Raw genomic sequence first — 17,924 nt, forward strand, 5'->3', positions numbered from 1 at the left:
CTTTTCTGTCACAGAACTGAAGATGCTGAGGGGGAAGCAATGAAGCAAAGCACACAGAAGAAGAGCTAGTAACCAGCAGCAGCTCTCCAAGCTTCCTGCATGTCTGTTCAGGCCAGCCCTGCTCTGCTCAACGGCCCTCTCACCTCACGGAAGTGGATCTGCTTTGGATGCTCAGGGTTCAGCTCGGTCACCACCCCATGGCTTTCTTCACACTTCACAGAGACATTCATGGTGTGGCCAGTGGCTTTGACATTCAGACAGAGCGGCTGGCTTTTCTTCTTAACATCACAGATGAGATTAAAATTCACCTCCCCTTCCAGCGTTGGGGTAAAGTGGATGTGAACTGGGAATCTGGTGAGAAAACACATTTGCTGGGTTGAGTTGACTCTCTGGGCCTGGCACCTGGGTACATGTTAGAGACCATGCAGTGGTTGGGCTGATTTGTGGGCTTCTGCCTTGGCTGCACATGATGTGCAGGCTGTTGGTTCTCTATTTGTTGGTGTTTGTATGCTGTTTTAATTATTGTTAGCAACTTGGGTAAGATGAGATAAGCAGCCATATAAATTGGACAAATGAATAAATTAATAAATAAAACCATCTTCTTCCTGCACCTCCTTCCTTCCTTCCTTCCATCCATCCATCCATCTATCCATCCATCCATCCTGCAAGCCAGACCTGGGCATTCTACAGTCCCCTCGCCAGGTCTGACCATTTGACAGTCCCTGCCCAGCCCAGTGAAGTCAATCAGAAATGAGAGATCAGATATAAATAAATGTGCCACAGGAGGAAGGAGAAGAATCCAAGTTGGATCCAGCTCTGTGTAGTCGCTGGACGCTCCTTCAGTCAGCTGGCGGCTGAGGGAGGGCGGGAAGTGCTTTTCTGCCCCTGTACAGTGCTCACCTCTCACCTGGAGCAGCCTGAGGAGTTAAGGTGATAAAGTTTGAGGACATCAAACCAGGTTATATTGGTTTGACCCTCCACAACAGACCCAGTTTATCACGTGTCCTCTTTTCCATCCCTGCTACAAGCCACACAAACATTTATTAAGCTACCTCAAAGCCACATCAAGTCTCATCTTGGGGGAACAGCTTGCCCCACTTGGCACCCAATTCTCTCTCTCTCCTTCACCTGGAATGAGGCGGGACCACACCTTCCATGGGCTGCACGTTTAGGCAGTTGATTCGCCCCTCTGAAAAACGGGAAGAGTCTCGGAAAGCAAAAGTGTAGGCTTTGTTCTCATCATTGTGGATATCAATGCACTCACGAGCTTCATGTCCTGGAAAGAGAGAGGCCTTTGCAGTGTGGAATTCAGGAAAATTAGGAATTAAATGTATCTCATCACTTGCGATAAAATGAGGTTCACCTGGCTTGGCAAAAACTTGTGAAACAAGTCTTAGTAACTTAGTAACGTGGCTGCAAAAGAAGGCCAAGGTGCTTTTAAGATGCCCCAGCAGAATTCCTAAATCACAGGAAATAATGTTTATTCTGGTTTGGAGGGCTCCATCCTGGCCACAGCCGCCCCTTCCGGGTAGCACATACAGAGGGTTCCTGGGAAGAGGGACGGGTTTGCCTTTGGGTTTCTCATTGCATCACGTGCCAAATGAATCCTGTGTCCCAATTTGCCAGAAATTTAGAAATCCCCTTCCTATTGTATATTTTTTTCCTTTGAATCTAAAGGCAAATTTTCATAAAAATGCTTTCTATGTAATCAGGTTTTAAGTAAGATAGCCCACCTATCTTATGTACAATATGTTAATCCTAGGTGGCTCATGGGCACATTCTATAAAACAAAAATGAACACAACCCACAAATGCCACAACAACGTCAGACCCCACCACAGAGGACAACCTCCCCCCCCCCCCATTCGTGGGCTCCCTTTGATCCTAGCCAGTGCTGGGGAAAGAAATGGTCATCCAGAAGTTTGAGAGGGTGGAGGCCCTCAGTCAGCTCCCCCTTTTGGGTGCTCTGCCATTCTTTTGGAAGGGGAGGGGGAGGAGGCTCTGGAGGGGAGCATTCTCTGCATGCTTTCACTTTTGCTGTAACCACATGGGAATTGGGGGGCTCGTCTTCGGAGACGAGATGGACTCCCTCTCAGCTGCTTCCAGCCTGACTCCAAGGTCGTTGCGCCCTGAGGATGATCGTTATCAAGCCTGTATCTCAGCTTCTCATAATCTTGTGGCACTGTATTGACTGGTCAGGAGGGTTGGGTTTGGGAATGGGAAGAATAGCTTTGTGCTTTGCACACGACCGTTAGATTATGCCTGTGTTTACTGCGACCACTTTCTCTCAGTAAAAGTTCTTTTGATTAACCGCGTGGAATCAAGAGTTGTGCTTTCCTGAGGCACGTCCTTAGGTTAGGCAGAATCTGCAAAATTGATCAACCTGGAGAGGCACCCAGCCCTACCTTGGGGACCATGCAAGGAATGTCTGTGCAAGGCAGTGAGTAGGAGGAAGCGGAAAGCTGGGGAAAAGCCTCTACCAAGGCTCTCCCCAGAGTAAACCCCTCCAGGCGGACAGAGGAGGCTGCAGGCCTGGGAGATTCAACAAAGCCCAGGTGGTCCATTGCCATCGGGAAGAAAGATGACTGGAGAGGGAGAACCAAAGGCATAACCCGAGGCAGCTAAGGCAGCCGATTATATCAGGATCAAAGCGGAACGATTATTTTTAGCAGAGTTGATGGAAGACTGCCTCACTTGCACTGCAACACATGGCTGTGTGGCTATTGAAAGAGGGGCTTAGGGGAGAAGCAGGACCCCCGGGACCCCCAGCACCTGAGTCCTTCGGGGCTGCTCTTACCAATCAAAAGTGAGTGGAGATTCAGGTGGACTTTCTCGAAAGAGACAGCCGGGTCGGTGGTGTGACCCACCAGGAGGAAAGGGACAGTGATGTTGTGTTCAGAAATGGTGAAGGTCCAGAAGGATTCAGTAACATCCAGATGCTTGGGAATGAATTCGAATATGATCTAGAGAGGAACAGATAGATGCAAAGTTCTGGCAAAGAGTGGTTCTCGCTGTGCAGGATAATGGAGCAATAGGGATCCCAAAGCCTTTAAAAGAATGCTAGAATTCCAAAACAGTATTTAACCACTGGATGTTTAAATGTTAAATAAAATGTAAAATAGTACAGTATATTGAAGACTTAGGTGAGTTTTTCACTGGTGTGTGAAGGACCACAGAGGGCTTTCTACCAGCTGAGAAGCCTTCTGCCCTCACCTCCAAACTGTTAGAAAAGGAGATTAAGGCAAAAGCGAATATTCCAGCATTCAGTATCTGCCCCCCCACAAGAAGGAGAGCCATCACACCGTGGGAGAAAGAAAGGAAAGAGAGCCCTACAATAGGCTGAACCAGAAGAGGAATCCAGCAGCCGGGAGTTTCCTTCCAGCCGCCACCGAGTGCTCCACCACCGAAGGGGCTCAGAGCAGCCGTGAGCAGAGAGCAGCAGAGCCTGTTGGCCTTGAGCCCTCTTCTGTGCACGCACCTCTATCTTCTTCTCCGGCCGGAGGAGCCCCCGTTCGGTGAAACAGACGAAAGCTGGGGCAGCCTTCCTCTCCTCCTGCTGTTCACACCTCCACTGGAAAGAGTAGGCAGCGTTGGTGGGGTTCAGGATGGCAAAGCTCCTGCCATGAAGAGAAGGCAGGAGGATCATAAGGGCCACCTAGCCAGATGTTTCTCTTTCATCAGTTGAAACAGCAGGCATTTAAGGTATTTGAAACAAACCTTTACATAGAGGAAAGAGTTACAAAACCACTCTTCACCAAGAAATTCAGTTCCGTTAGTCGAGGCACAACATAATGGACTTGGTGTCTGAGCTCCATAGACACACACTATCACACACTTCCCTTTTGTTATGTTATGCCCAGTGGTGGGATTTATCCGGTTTGTACCACTTCGGCAGAACCGGTAGCTAATTTTTTGTTGCCCAGGCCCAGAATGGACTTCCGGAAGCGGCATCCACAGAGAACCGGTGTTCACCTATTTGAATCCCACCACTGGTATGCCCACTACAGAGGGAAGTAAGAAACAAAATGCTGAGGAATTGCAGGCACAGGAAAAAGGAAAAGAAAACTGCCTAAAATCTCCAGTCTTCGGTCTCCCTTCCCTGCAAAGCTTCCTTCCTTCCATCACATCCATCCAGGACTTCGTGCACTGCCTTTTGTTCTTTCTCTCTGTCTCACTTTCATGATTCTGGGCAGCTCACAAAGTTAATACACTCTCACACATAAAAGCAAGCATTAACCAAAAATCATACAACAACAGCCATTACAAACATTAAAAGAAATGAAAAACTATTTAAACATAACAATTATAATCTGAAAAAGTGCAATCCAGCTTGCTAAAGATGTAACCATTTAGCAGGATCCAAGCACCATGACTGGATCTTCAGCAAGATGGTAACACGAAGTCTTTGGTCCCTTCTAAAGGCCAGAAGGGAAGATAGAAATATTCTTTAAATGTCCGAGGCTGAAAGCAACGTCCTGGCATTGCAATACCAGCCTCACCCCTTTTCTAGGCACATCACAATAACACTCACACACTGACGCCCCAATTTATTTATTTATGCAAGCACTCTCTAAGCGGTGTACACCAGTAAGCAATGAATATATATATATTTACATTGCCCCCAACAATCTGGGTCCTCATTTTACCTACCCCGGAAGGATGGAAGGCTGAGTCAACCTTGAGCCGGTGAGAGTTGAACAGCTGACCTGCTGAACACAGTCAGCTAAAGTGGCCTGCAGTACTGCACTCTAACTGCTGCGCCACCTCGGCTCAGAGTTTGCCATTCAGAAGAGAGCACACACCGATGCATTTCCCCTTTCTCTTTGGGAGATTCTCTTCCCTCTCCTCAACCTCTTCCTCTAAGCTCATCCACTTTTCCTTCATATATTTGCTTGCAACTGGATCCTCATTGATCCCCCCTCTCTACCACAGGTAATTTCACTTGTGAAATCAGCTCATATTCATTTATCATTCATACATTCTTGACCAGATCTCGTTTTACAGAACTACTCTGGAACAGTGTGTATGTTTCTCTTGATGTACTCAGTTCCTACTTCCAGATAGCACAGACAGAAGAGCCGCTCATCTGACTTCCTTTAACAAACTAGGCAACCCTGTAAGATACCCTAGGAACTGGCAGCTGGAGTTTTTACCACCGTCTCTGCTCACCTGGTGTTCTTCACATAGACTCCTACAGAGGTGAATTCAATCACTTTCGTTTGTGGGTCAACACTCATCCCGCCTGGTACTCGCAAGTCTGAATTGCGCCTGTTTGCTGTGATATAATCAGAGTCTTCCAGCTCAAAGTGGCAATATGGCAGGAGACTCTTCCCTTTCACAGTGACAACGGGGCCCTCCTCGTCTAGCTTCAAATTAGGCATACTGGAAAAAAACAAGCCTGTATGAGGAGGGCTTAAGGACTTTCCAAGGCCCATATACGTGTTTGCTTTGCATTGAAACTCTCTTCACCTTTCCCTTCATCACCAGGTGCCCACAGAGAGCTGAAAGAACAGCAGGCATAAATAGAGGTTGTGTCTGCATAAAATAATGTTCTCAAATATTTTTCTAGCTGAGCCATCTGTCAGGGTACCAACTTGAAGGTTTGGTAAGCCTTAGTTTTCTCAGTTTTCAGTTGATCACTTGGCCTCTTGGTCTCTAGCAAGGGAAGAGAGAAGGTAGCAGGGGAGCTCAGACATTTGAGATGAGAATGCACAATTAGTGGCTTGAGAGGCTGCTATGATATGAAAAGCCAAAGCCAAAACTGACATCTACTGTAGTTCAAACATCGAGATGGTAAAGTTTTAATAGAGTGGCCACACAACAGCCTTGCAGATTCAAGGAAATAGAATAGAATAGAATAGAATAGAATAGAATAGAATAGAATAGAATAGAATAGAATAGAATAGAATAGAATAGAAACCTTAGAGGTCTTCTAGTCCAGCCCCCCACTCAAGCAGGAGAACCTATACCATCTCAGACAAGTGACTTTCTAGCCTCTTTTTAAAAATCTCCAGTGATGGAGCGCCAATGATTTCTGGAGGCAAGCTGTTCCACTGGTTAATTGTCCTCACTGTTAGGAAGTTTCTCCTTAATTCCAGGTTGCTTCTCTCTTTGGTCAGTTTCCAACCATTGTTTCTTGTCCTGCCCTCTGGTGCTTTGGAGAATAACACGACCCCCTCTTCTTTGTGGCAGCCCCTCAAATACTGGAACACTGCTATCATGTCACCCCTGTTTCTTCTTTTCTTTAGACTAGCCAAACCCAAGTCCCGCAGCCATTCTTCATATATTTTAGTCTCCAGGCCTTGGATCATCTTAGTTGCTCTTCTCTGAACTTTTTCCAAGGTCTCAACATCTTGTTTGTAGTATGGTGACCAAAATTGGTTGCAGTATTCCAGGTGTGGACATCATCTGAAATGGTATAGAGTCTCCCGCTTGAGCAGGGGATTGGACTAGAAGACCTCCAAGGTCCCTTCCAGCTCTGTTATTTTGTTATTCGGTGAAGTGCATACTGATGGTTCTGGGTGTCTGCCAAAAGATTCACCTGCGCTCCTTTGAATGTCTTGGAGAGACCCTAAGAAAAAATGGCCAGCATGACCCACAGCTTTTGTCCACCTGTCAAGATGTTTTATTGGCCAGAAATGTGAACCACCCACAGATAAATTGATGGCGAATGTACCAAAACGACACACAGAGAAAGAGAGAGATACTGAGAACTAGAGTTTATGCAAGGCATGGTATTCCGTGACCCTCTACGGAAGCAAAAGTTGGACATTAAAGAAGCAAGAAAGGAAAATATGGGTGCCTTTGGAATTTGGTGTTGGGGAAGAGTCCTGAGAAGACCCTGGACAGTCCAGAATACAAATTGATGGATAATTGACCAATGAGGCAGGTATGGCCAAGCTCAAATTATCCTTCTTAGGACACATTATGCAAAACCCCAGCTCTCTTTTTCTGAAGAAGGCTCTGATGCTGAGAAGAGTGGCAGGAAAGAGAAAAAGAGCGTGAAGCAGTGAGGGGGAAGGACTTGGTTACAGTGGCGATGAGTGCACCGCTGGGAGAGTTGAAAGAAAGGGTCTGGGAGAGGTTGTCATGGAGAAAATCTCTCTATGTAGTTACTAGAAGTAGAAAATGACCTTCCCAGCCAAGATTTAACTCATTTTGCTATAAAATGTGCCAACCATGGCTTGATGAGATGGTTTCTTACCTGCAGAGTAGCCGACCCTCAAACTCTCCTACTTCCTGGGGAGAAAATTTCACTTGGAGGGACTGATATTTCCCAGGAGGGATAATCCCATTGCTGGGCTCCATGAAGAATGGAGGGCGGGTGACCACTGGGAAGACATAGGAAGAGAAACTCTCCAGGAGGCTCCCCAACTGGCTGAAGGGCCGGCTAGGCTGGGCCTTGATGGAAGCAGTTGATCCTCTAGATGGGTCCCCTGGAGAAAGGAACAGTTTATTGACACAACATTTCTGCAAATATCGTACTGTCTTCGGACTGACCTTCCATTTGCTTCTCAAAATGGTTCCCTCCAGAAATTCCCAGACTATAGGATATTAAACTAAGGAAACTCGCTCGCTTTAATATGAATCATATATTGAGAGACTCATCTACTGGCAGAAGCATTTTCTAATTTAAACTCACAGCAAACCACATCCCTAGCAACTGGTATTTCAGAGCTGGTTTCCCCAGTTTCGCTGTCCTCCAGAGTTTTGATTTCTGGTCCAGAACATCCCAGACAACAAAGTCATAGCTAAGAATTCTGGGAATTGAAGTCCAAATTTGTGAAAGCCTCTTCAGAGATTGTTGTAAGGCACAAAAGATGATGGAAGACAATGCATATGCAACAGGTGATTGTCAGGGAAGGAAAAGCAAGAGGAAAAGGGGAAGAGAATGCTGTACCTTCTGGGCTGGTTGACAAAGGTTCAGTAGCAAAGTTGACAGCCTTCCCAACTTCTTCCATGACTGCTTTCCAGGAATACTCCAGTTGCACATTCCCCGTGTTGGACAGCTCCACCCTGGGAGGGCAACAGAGCTGGGGTATATACACACACACACACACACACACACACACACACACACACACACACACGGAGATACAAAGAAGGCAGCTGTGAGGGCTGAAGGATCAAAGTCAGATGCAAAGAAGATGTAGATGAAGGGCAGGCAGAGTCTTCTTGAACATAATATTTTATTTGGTCTCATCTTACTCACGTGAACACCCTTGTTTGGAAGAGCAACGTGTCTTTGAAGTGCACAGCATCCGCCTCCATTTTATACTGGGCAAAGTCAACGTTGGCACTCACTCGAAGCACCAGTTCCTGGCTACCCTCCTCCACAGTCATATGAGCAGGTTCTGGATCAGTCTCTATCACCTGTCCCAAAAGCAGAAGAGTCAGAAGCCGTCCAGAAGGGCTTAGTGCTCCTCATCAGAGCTGCAGATAGAAATCTCTTGTTTTGGGGCTGCTCCAAGACAAGCAGGAAGAGGATGAGGCCAGGAAGAGCAGCCAGCAGGAAAGTCCTACAACGGCTGTGCTCTCTGCACAGGCAGCTGTGGCTATGATGGCAGCTGCCTCAGGAGCACCAGCGAAGGAGGAGGAGGAGGAGGAGGAGGAGGAGCAAGGCTGGTTCTCTTATCCCTCCCTCCTCCTTTCCTCCTTCCATGCTACAACGCCTATGCAGACCCTACGCTTAGCCTGCCATGTCTGGATGGCCCTTAGATATGGTAGTAAGGAGGCACAGAAATCACCAGGATTTTTGCAGCAGCAGTAGCCCAGATAAGGTACTTCATTATCCATGAAATCAGAGATACTGAATGTGCTGAAGATGCACTGAAAGCAGTGGATGGGTGATAATGAGAATCTCAAGGGCCCCATAGTGGCTGCCTGCCCACTGGTGGCCATATAGAAAGGGTGGTTGGCACAACTCTTAGATCCTGGTTTTTTACCTTCTTTTTTGTTGGACGTATACTTGTGATGCCTTTTGACACATCCACCCATTTGACAGTATGCAAGCGACCATCCCAATCCGGGACCTGGTCAGCAGGGCACTGAAAGGCAATTCTGGACACCTTGCACTTGAGGAGCTGCTCCCTGAGGGTGATGGGCAGGCTGGACTTCAAAGTCAGAGTGATGTTTTTAGTGCATCTTGCATGGAGATGGCCAACCTGGAGAGAAGAGTATTCAAACGTTTGAGACTGGCAAAACTCTGAGAATCAAGGAAACATTTAGCAGCATTCATTCAAAATACGTTCACCTATTTTTCATGGCAACAATCTGGAAGAGGCTTGCCCTTGCCTTTTTGAAAGGCTTCCTTATCTAGGAAGAGCTACTGTTGCTCCCAAACTGTACTTGAAAAACAAAACAATCTTTCTGGAAAAGTCAGGTAACTGCTGAGTGACATGACAAATAACCCGTTAAATCAGGAATGGGCATATGGAACCCCAGCATCTCATTTGTGCCTCCCTCCCAGCGGATGGGACCAAAATGTTCTGATCCATGTTCTAACTGTTGCGGGGGGTGGGGTGGCAGGGTCAGAATAGGTAAATGGACATCTCTTAAAAACCTGGCTTCTCCTCCCTTCAGAGGCAACTTCCTCCCCCCCCCAAATAGCCCCCTCATGATGCCACAGATCCCTCCAAGGACCGAACATGGGAAGTCCCAAGCCTGCCAAAGTTAGGAATCGTGTTTGGATCTGGCAGCTGGAGGGGCACCAACCTACCTGTGGGGAGAACTGGCAGGGGCCCACAGCAGGCCATTCAAATCTCATCACTTCTGACTTGCTGTGATTTGTGATTGTGAATGCGGCCTGATACAGCTTCCCAATGTGGCAGTCTCCAAATTGGATGTGGTCCATTCTCGCAGCTGTCGGAGAAGAGAGTGAGCGGTCTGCACCCCTGGCAGCCGCACTCGGAGCCCTTCCCATTCCCTGCACTGGTGGGAGCGAGCCAGGCGGAAGGAGGAACACTGCACAGCAGGCTCTGCTGGCCTTGCCTCACCCTCAAGCTGCGCATCCCCAACCCTCCCTGTCAAGGACAACATCTGATTAGGCCAGTTAGTGAATTAAAGAGAGGAAAAGCGTTCAATTGATGAACTGAGAGAAGACCTCCAACATCAAGACCTCCCCCCTTTCAGAGGGAGGAAAGCGGGTGGGACCGGCCTGGCCAAGCCTTCTCGGAGCAAAGCTGGGTCTCCTGGTGACGGAAGCCCTCTTGCTGGGCAAAGGAAAAGGAACAAGCTATTTGGGCCCTTTGGCTTGCAAGCCTCTGGGAACGAAAAGGGTCTTTCCTGCCTGCCCTCTGCAGTTTCTCAGGCTGACTCACCCTCTCCTGTGTTCTCATCCAGCTGCCCCTCAATGTCATCTGTCTTGGTCTCAGCCACCGGGCTGTGAATATTGTCCAGCGTGACATTATCCTGGTAGCCTTCCCCAACCATCTGGATGCTGGTTTCCTCATACTGATTGTCCACAATAGAGAGGTGGATCAGCCCTTCGACCCGCTGGACCAAGCCAGGCTGGAAAATCACATCGAACTCAGCCGATTCCCCGTTGTGCAGCATCAAGGAGGCCGTGTGTGGTTTTCGGACTACAAAGATGCAAAGGAAAGAGTAAGTGAGAGTGCTAAAAGCGTGGAAAGAGTTCCCTTGCACTGTAGCAGAGAGCTGTAGTGGCCCAGACAGCTAGTGCTGCACTCACACACAGCCCTCATCCCCTCCTTCCCAGCTCAGGAAAAGAGGCAACTTTTACCTCCATCGCTGGACTCGCTCTCCTCATTCTGAGAAGAGAGGTAAATGCACTGGGTGGTGGGTCTGGGCCTCAGGGTGAATGCCCCACTCTCATCCGACATATCCAGGTACAACTAGGAGAGGGACCAATGCAGACATAAATGCTCTGAAATGAGTCCTAGGAGAATGGCCTCTTGCACTGCTGGGCATCAGATAAGACATTGCGCTCTCCCTCCCTCCCTCCCTCTCTCCTTTCCCATCCATCCATCCACCTACCTACCTACCTACCTACCTACCTACCTACCTACCTCTAAAACTCTTGTTCCCCTAAACTTTAACTGGGCAAAATGGTGCATCTTGGAGCAAGCCTTTTTCAATCAAGGTACTTTAAATGGGTTTTAACCTACAGAATGCATCCAAATCTGAGACCCAGGACTTCCATAGAACTAAAATTTGGCAACCTCTATAAAACATTTTATGACATAAAATTAACATAAAACATTTTATTATCTAATACAAAATGTCATAAAATATTTCCCGTGCTGATGTTTGACTGTGCCATACAGTTCAACAGGAACATAATTATGTTTCAAGGCAGAAACATAATCTGCGAATGTAGCCCCGAATTTTTAGAAACTTTTCCAGGGCATTCCAGGACTCTGCCATTGTCGAAGTCCTGGAGGAATCTAGTAAGGAAATCTCTGGCATGAGGACATTGTCGAGCAACCCTTATAGTTATTCAGCACCCAAACATTTTTAGGGCAGAGTCTGAGTCTTGGAAAACTTTCCATAGCTCTGATTTCAATTGGCAATCTGTAGACTACACCAGGAACACTGGATTTCGCCAGGTGGACCCTCTCCCTTGTCTGTCTTCCCTTCTCCTTCTCCTCCCTCCCCCATCTCAGCTGCCCTTGTTTTTTGATCTTTGGAAATATGGCAGTTCTCAAAGGTGTTGAAAAAAGTGAGCAGCACAAATAGCACAGCAAGGAAAGATGGCAGAGAGAGCCCTTTTTTGCCAGAGGAATGCTCCAAGCATTCCCACCTCAAGACCCCCTTGCCAATCTGCGATTGCTCTTCTGAGCATTGTCCACTACCTGGACTGAAAGGCTGCCGCTGTTCTTAAGGACAAGGGGGAGCACCTCCATGTGACCTAAGAGGAGCTTTCTGAAGAGGAGGAGTGGATTCCCCTTTTTATTGCGAAGAACCGGGCGCACAATGGTGATCTGAGGGAGGCTGCCATCTCCGCTGACTTCAAAGGACAGAACTCTTGATCTAGCAACCACACTGAAAGCCAAGAGAAAGGATTGTTCTTACATGCAAATTAAGAAGCAGCCCGAGGGGGTAACCCTCTTCAGCAACCAACTGGGAATTACCTGGGCACTGCATCTACTGAAGCCTCAAAAATGCACTGGTAGTTTTGCATGGCCTGCGGTGAGAAGGTCAGGGTTGCAAAGGCACTCGAATGACTGGCAATGGACATGCGCACAGGATGGAGCTCAAAGGTGTCGCTGATTCGGGCAGTGGACTGAAGAAACATCCATAGAGCAAGCAGAACTTCAGGAATCATCCCAGAGAAGGCACTGAGGACCCCCCTCACCCTTCACCCCTGTTACAGGCTATGGAGCTTGGCTGCAGTATATTTCACGACTCAGCCTGCCTGTTGTATAGGGAATGGACAACCTCGCCTTCCTGTCTATTGTAAGAAAAGTCAGGAACAGCCCCGCAGGATTCGCCTCTCTAAATCAACGGCTTCCAGAGCAACCATCCATTCGCAAGACAGGATGGCCCAAGCTCTCACCAAATTGCTACGCGATTAATGTTCTTCCGAGCCTCCCACGAAGTGGAATGGGACAACATTACAAAACATGTGATGCAAACCTTCTTCGTCCTTCTCTTACCTTGGCAGACATGGGCTTTGTGGTCATGACAACATCACAGGGGATCCGGCCAGTGTTGCAGATCTTGAAGCGGGCTGTTGCCTGGTGCCCAACCAGAACATTGTTAAAGAGAAATTTGTTCTCGTCTGTCACAAAGACACCTTCGCAGCCTATGGACTTCAGCACCTGGCTGAGGCTGCCACTGTTACAGATCCGATGCTCCTCGTAAATGATCCTTGGATTGTCAGTTACAAATCCTTGGGAAACCAACATGATAGCAATTCTCAGGGACTGTTTCCTCATCACATGTACAAGACCACAGGAACTGCAGGAGGCAATTTCAGCAAGGATCCTGGCATCTACTCAGCATCCCCCAACCGCTTCTTTTAACTGCTGCCACCTGCCTTCAAACTGAGAACTGTGAGACTGACTTTTGCACTACCTCCAGGGGTGCTAGAGAGGGATTCTCCCCAGGCCTGAAAGGTCTGTGCTGAAATATGACAACTGAGACCAAAGCTGCATTATTCCCCCCCTTCCTCCTCCTCCTCTCCCCATGAGATAACCAGGAGTGGAGGTTATCCGTTCTCACTACTGTAGTGAGATGGAAGGTCAATAGCAGTTTTGAATAAGAAAGGTCGAGCTTTAATTTGGCTGTTGTTGGGGGTATCAGCTAACTACTTTCCTTGCCCACTTTTAATTCTTGATTGCATTCCCTTAGCTTGCTTCTCAGGAAAAATGAGTCCTGATTTCCCAGTTCTGGTGCCTAGAGCATGGTCTGTGTCCCCAGGCTGAGTAAGCCAGGAGCAAGAGAGAAGGTCTGCCTACCTGGGATGCAGGACTCCGCAACAAGGCTGTAGAGGATGCCTCCGGGACTGTCTTCAGGGTCTCGGTCTGTGATCTCAACGATCAGGTATTCTTCACACTTCCCAGCAGGCTCAGCAAAACAATCCACCGTGATGACCTGATGGCCTCCTGCGGCAATGTTTCCATACCCCGGAGACACAGTGAACATACCGAGAGAGAAGCGTGCCTGTGGAGAAGACAGGGATTGCTTTCTTTTAAACAGCTGCTGGCTGATACCAGCTGTTCTCCAGCAAGGAAGAGAGATGCAAACAAACAAAGAAACAAACAAACAAGACTGCAAAGAAGCTCTGGAGATTCAGTGGTGGTAATTGTTTCCCAAGGGCAAGTGAGAATAGGGGAAAATGGCACTGGGCAAAGTCCTTCCTTGGTTAACAATAACAATAATAGAGTTGGAAGGGACCTTTGAGGTCATCTAGTCCAACCCCTTGCTCAGGCAGGAAACCCTATACCATTTCAAACAAATGGCTGTCCAGTCTCTTTTTAAAAACTTCCAGTGTTGGAGCATTCACAACTTCTGGAGGTTAAGTCGTTCCACTGATTAATTTTTCTAACTGTCGGGAAATTCCTCCTTAGTTCTAGGTTGCTTCTCTCTTTGATTTGTTTCCATCTGTTGCTTCTTGCCCTGAATTCAGGTCCTTTGGAGAATAGCTTGACTCCCTCTTCTTTGTGGCAACCCTTGAGATATTGGAGGACTGCTATCATGTCACCCCTAGTCCTTCTCTTCATTGAACTAGACATACCCAATTCCAGCAACCATTCTCACAGAGAAGTGCCCCCAGTGTGGGGTCAATGCTGGGGAACCACGTTCCTGTGCACTTCTCCACTGGAGCTGCACCTTCTGGATCATGTGTTGCTGGATTGAGGTCCTGGAGCAGCATGGAGAAAACTGAATGGGAGAATCCTGACCCAGAGCTACTCCACAGAAAGCCCCTTTTCCCCAAATAAAGCATGAATGTTACCTAATCAAAGGTGGCCATCAGGGTGGGAGAAGTGTGAACTAGAGGAACCCGTCTCCTTGCCTACCTGCCCTATCAGGTTCATGTCCTTCTGCAAAGATTCGGCATGCTTGCTTTGCCTGCCTGCGCTCATAAAAGCGTTCTGCCGGCTGAGGTCTGTTTCACGAGAACGGGAACTTTTGATATTAGAGTTTCTGAAAGAGGAAACATTGCAAAATAGATGGGATCTTATCTGTGGTCTCAGAACACAGGCAGGGAAGGTCCCACAAAGATGCACAACCCACTCTCTGAGAATGTGTTTTACAAGCCCTCGGGGGGGGTCACATCTATGTTCACCTTTCCAGGGCCATAACTAACCTCCCCAAGGGAATCAAAAGAGAGGGGGATAGAAAGAGACCCCCAACACACAATGACCAAATTGGGAGACTCCCACCCTGAGCTCTTTGTGGAGGATCTGAGGTCTGCTTCCACTTCCACATTTTACATGCCTAGGTTGTGGTAACTATAGAGTTATCACAAGAACATTTGATGTATGCTCTGCCTTTCCTTCCTTGGAAGTGCCAGTTCCTTTCTCAGGGAAAGACAGACAGGCTGTGAGGGCTGTAGCTCCCTACTCTGTCCCCCAAACTGGCTCTAGGTAGAACAGTAAGTGGGAAAAGTTAAATCAAGGAGGGGACAACATGTTGATGACAGCCTAACCTTCAATCCCATCTGAGAGCACCATCCAAACCCACTGTCCTGATTGTAGCTATGTACTCGTGAATCAACCTTCCTTTGCTTGTGGGAAGCCAGCAGAGAACCTCAGAAATTGTGATCGTGTGACTGTGGCTTGTTGCGATGGTTCTATGTCCTTCTTGTTCAGCATCATCATAACTTTGAATGGTCACTGAGCAAGTCTTTGTAAATATTAGATTATATTACCTATTCCTGTACTGCCTGTGCAACCAAAAAGCTTCAGTCTAGACCTCAGGAGAAGGGGAGTAGGCCGTCAGCTCAGCGCCTCATTATGTGGGGGGTTCCCCTTGCTGGAGGTCTATTGAAGACAATCTAATACAATGTTTCTCAACCTTGACAATTTTAAGGCATGTGGACTTCAACTCCCAGAATTCCACAGCCAGCATTGCTGGCTGTGGAATTCTGGGAGTTGAAGTCCACATGCCTTAAAATTGTCAAGGTTGAGAAACACTGATCTAATAGAACCCAGTTGGATGAATTGACCACACTAAGATCTCTTCCAAGCATGTGATTAAAATTAAAATTTACAATTGGATACCAGCCTTGAGAAGGCTTTCTGGGCCAGAGCGGCTTCTGCTTCACCAGGATCACTTTGGCAGGCAGAAACCTTTGAGTGCTGCCACATTTAGGAAACTTCTGAAGAAAATGAATCTTTTTGCCAGGCAAAAACGTTCCCTTTCTTCCAGGTATTTCTATAGATTATATTGACTTCATTTTCAAGCACCTGCTCTGCATGTGAATGTTTATCTCTTTCTTGTGCTATTTACATATTGATGTTTCTTGTTTTAAGGAACTGTTAGTATTTTAAATAACTTTGTAACCTGCTCTGAGAACTTTAATACAATAAATAATATCTCAAGAAACAAATGCACACATGAGCATGTTCAAAGATGTGGCTGTGCCAAGAAGTGAAATTCTGCTGCTCTCGTTAATGTTAAATATTTAGAAAACATCTCCATTCTAGGTGAAAATATGCCCTCCGTGCATCTAACAAATCAGGCTGACAGATCCCAGTGGTCTGATCCCTGAAGATGACACTCACCCTTTCCTTGCTGTAATCACAACATCACGGACTTGCTTGCAGATGGTGAACTTAAAGTCCAAGACTCCTTTGTTCTCGATGGTGAAGCTGCTGGTCTTCCGTGTGCTGTTCATCAGTGGTCCGAAGTTAATGACGGATGGAGGGACAATATTGTACTTGCTGAATAAGGACAGCACGGACAGCCGGATGGGAATGGTGGCAATGGTCTCTCCCCCCTCACAGAGGGAAGGTTCAATCACCTAGAGTGAGGAGAATAGACTGGCTGGCTCCCACCTTGTGGGCTCTAAAGCTAGCTGAACCGCCTTCTTTCCAGCCAGTTACACCCAGGGGTCTTACGTGGCACTGCAGAACAGGCTTGTCCTCAATTTTCACTTCCTTCTTTGAATGAAAGACAATCTGGATCTGTGTAGGACGGTCATTGGGACTCAGATTCCCCTTCTGGGGCTGGATGGTAAACAGCTGACCCAGATTGGACATCCCATATTCTGTGGATTCAATAGTCAAGCTGGGGAAGAAGAACACAGTCATAAAAACCCACAATCTCTTGTATCCATTTCTTTAAAAGCGATTGGGGGGGTGTCTCATCATCTCAATGCCCATCTCTCCACCCACCCATCCAATCAACAGTCTAATTCTCAAAGAGCTTTGCCGAAGCCAGTGTGCCTCTCCAACCAACATGCAGCCCTTTGTAGCCAGGGGAGCATTCCAGATTAAAAGCATGCATGTACACATTTCAAAATATAGGAGCCGAGGTGGCGCAGCAGTTAGAGTGCAGTACTGCAGGCCACTTTAGCTGACTGTGTTCAGCAGGTCAGCGGTTCAAATCTCACCAGCTCAAGGTTGACTCAGCCTTCCATCCTTCCGGGGTAGGTAAAATGAGGACCCAGATTGTTGGGGGCAATGTAAATATATATATACATTGCTTACTGGTGTACACCGCTTAGAGAGTGCTTGCACTTAAAGCGGTATATAAGTCTCATAAATAAATAAATAAAATAAAAAAGGCCTCAAATAAATAACATGTGAACAATGCAGACTTTATTGAACAAAAAGGGTGTGCGGGATTTGGATCGTTAGAATTGCAGGATAAAAGTGTGAGTGAGGTGAACTCGAATGACTGATTTTTGAGGCTTTCATTGAGCTATAAAACTTTAATAAATAATACTGAAGCAGGGAGCAAAGGGAGAACAAAGGGAATTCTCTGAAGAGCAGGGTTTACCTGAAAGCAATCTCGTATTTGCCTTTGTTCTTCATTGATAACATCTGCTTAGCTTCATCCATAACTCTGACAATCCCAAATTCCAAACCACCGTTTGTTCCTATAGGGCCACAAACAGAAAAGACAGCTTGAAGCTGAGGAAAATGCTCAAAACACCTCTGCCTGACACCGGCCAGAGTTTCTCACTTGTCACAGACCATCCCAGAAATGCCCCGCTGACAGGTGCTGATCCTGAGCCCTGGCCAGGCCTTTGCCCGACAACATACTTTTTGAGGTCAGGTAAATAACAACAACAACAACAACATGACACCCAACTTCAAATGTCTTTGAGCGAATCATAATAATCAAACAAATTACAAAAGAAAAACCCAACAAAACAAAAAGATGGCAAGTGCAATGGAGGGAGGGGTTTCCCTGCCCCTTGCCAAAGGCCTGCGTGAAGAGCTTCACGGAGTGGGAGGGGCTATCCAGACCTTTGGGGAGGGGAACCTCATTCCAGAGGGCAGGACTGAG

The 17,924-nt window shown here is 47.2% G+C and overlaps 1 protein-coding gene across 11 annotated transcripts in view; it reads right to left on the bottom strand.

Moving 5' to 3' along the window:
* The window catches only part of HYDIN (HYDIN axonemal central pair apparatus protein), a 111,618-nt gene that overhangs the window by 17,024 nt on the left and 76,670 nt on the right, over nt 1-17,924 (bottom strand). For 6 of the 11 annotated variants that reach the window (XR_005557925.1, XM_039353529.1, XM_039353528.1 and 3 more), the window contains 20 exons: nt 17,412-17,511; nt 16,529-16,697; nt 16,193-16,431; nt 14,483-14,609; nt 13,421-13,625; nt 12,617-12,852; nt 12,092-12,243; nt 11,813-12,002; nt 10,741-10,852; nt 10,319-10,579; nt 9,718-9,860; nt 8,945-9,163; nt 8,212-8,372; nt 7,900-8,015; nt 7,204-7,435; nt 5,169-5,381; nt 3,478-3,616; nt 2,797-2,962; nt 1,129-1,276; nt 144-351 (listed from right to left, as the gene is read on the bottom strand). Coding sequence is in view for 10 of the 11 variants with exons in the window: in XM_039353529.1 (XP_039209463.1) it covers nt 144-351; nt 1,129-1,276; nt 2,797-2,962; nt 3,478-3,616; nt 5,169-5,381; nt 7,204-7,435; nt 7,900-8,015; nt 8,212-8,372; nt 8,945-9,163; nt 9,718-9,860; nt 10,319-10,579; nt 10,741-10,852; nt 11,813-12,002; nt 12,092-12,243; nt 12,617-12,852; nt 13,421-13,625; nt 14,483-14,609; nt 16,193-16,431; nt 16,529-16,697; nt 17,412-17,511 (3,536 nt within the window). In the remaining variant the exon portion in view is untranslated. Of the gene's footprint in view, nt 1-143; nt 352-1,128; nt 1,277-2,796; nt 2,963-3,477; nt 3,617-5,168; nt 5,382-5,495; nt 5,655-7,203; nt 7,436-7,899; nt 8,033-8,211; nt 8,373-8,944; nt 9,164-9,717; nt 9,861-10,318; nt 10,580-10,740; nt 10,853-11,812; nt 12,003-12,091; nt 12,244-12,616; nt 12,853-13,420; nt 13,626-14,482; nt 14,610-16,192; nt 16,432-16,528; nt 16,698-17,411; nt 17,512-17,924 lie in introns of those variants that run through there. The other 5 variants (XM_039353530.1, XM_039353532.1, XM_039353531.1 and 2 more) reach the window with 5 other exon arrangements.

Source organism: Crotalus tigris, unplaced genomic scaffold (genome assembly GCF_016545835.1).
Source record: "Crotalus tigris isolate CLP2741 ecotype Arizona unplaced genomic scaffold, ASM1654583v1 scf7180000018525.42219311030:4301911, whole genome shotgun sequence".
Classification (NCBI taxonomy): Eukaryota; Metazoa; Chordata; class Lepidosauria; order Squamata; family Viperidae; genus Crotalus; species Crotalus tigris.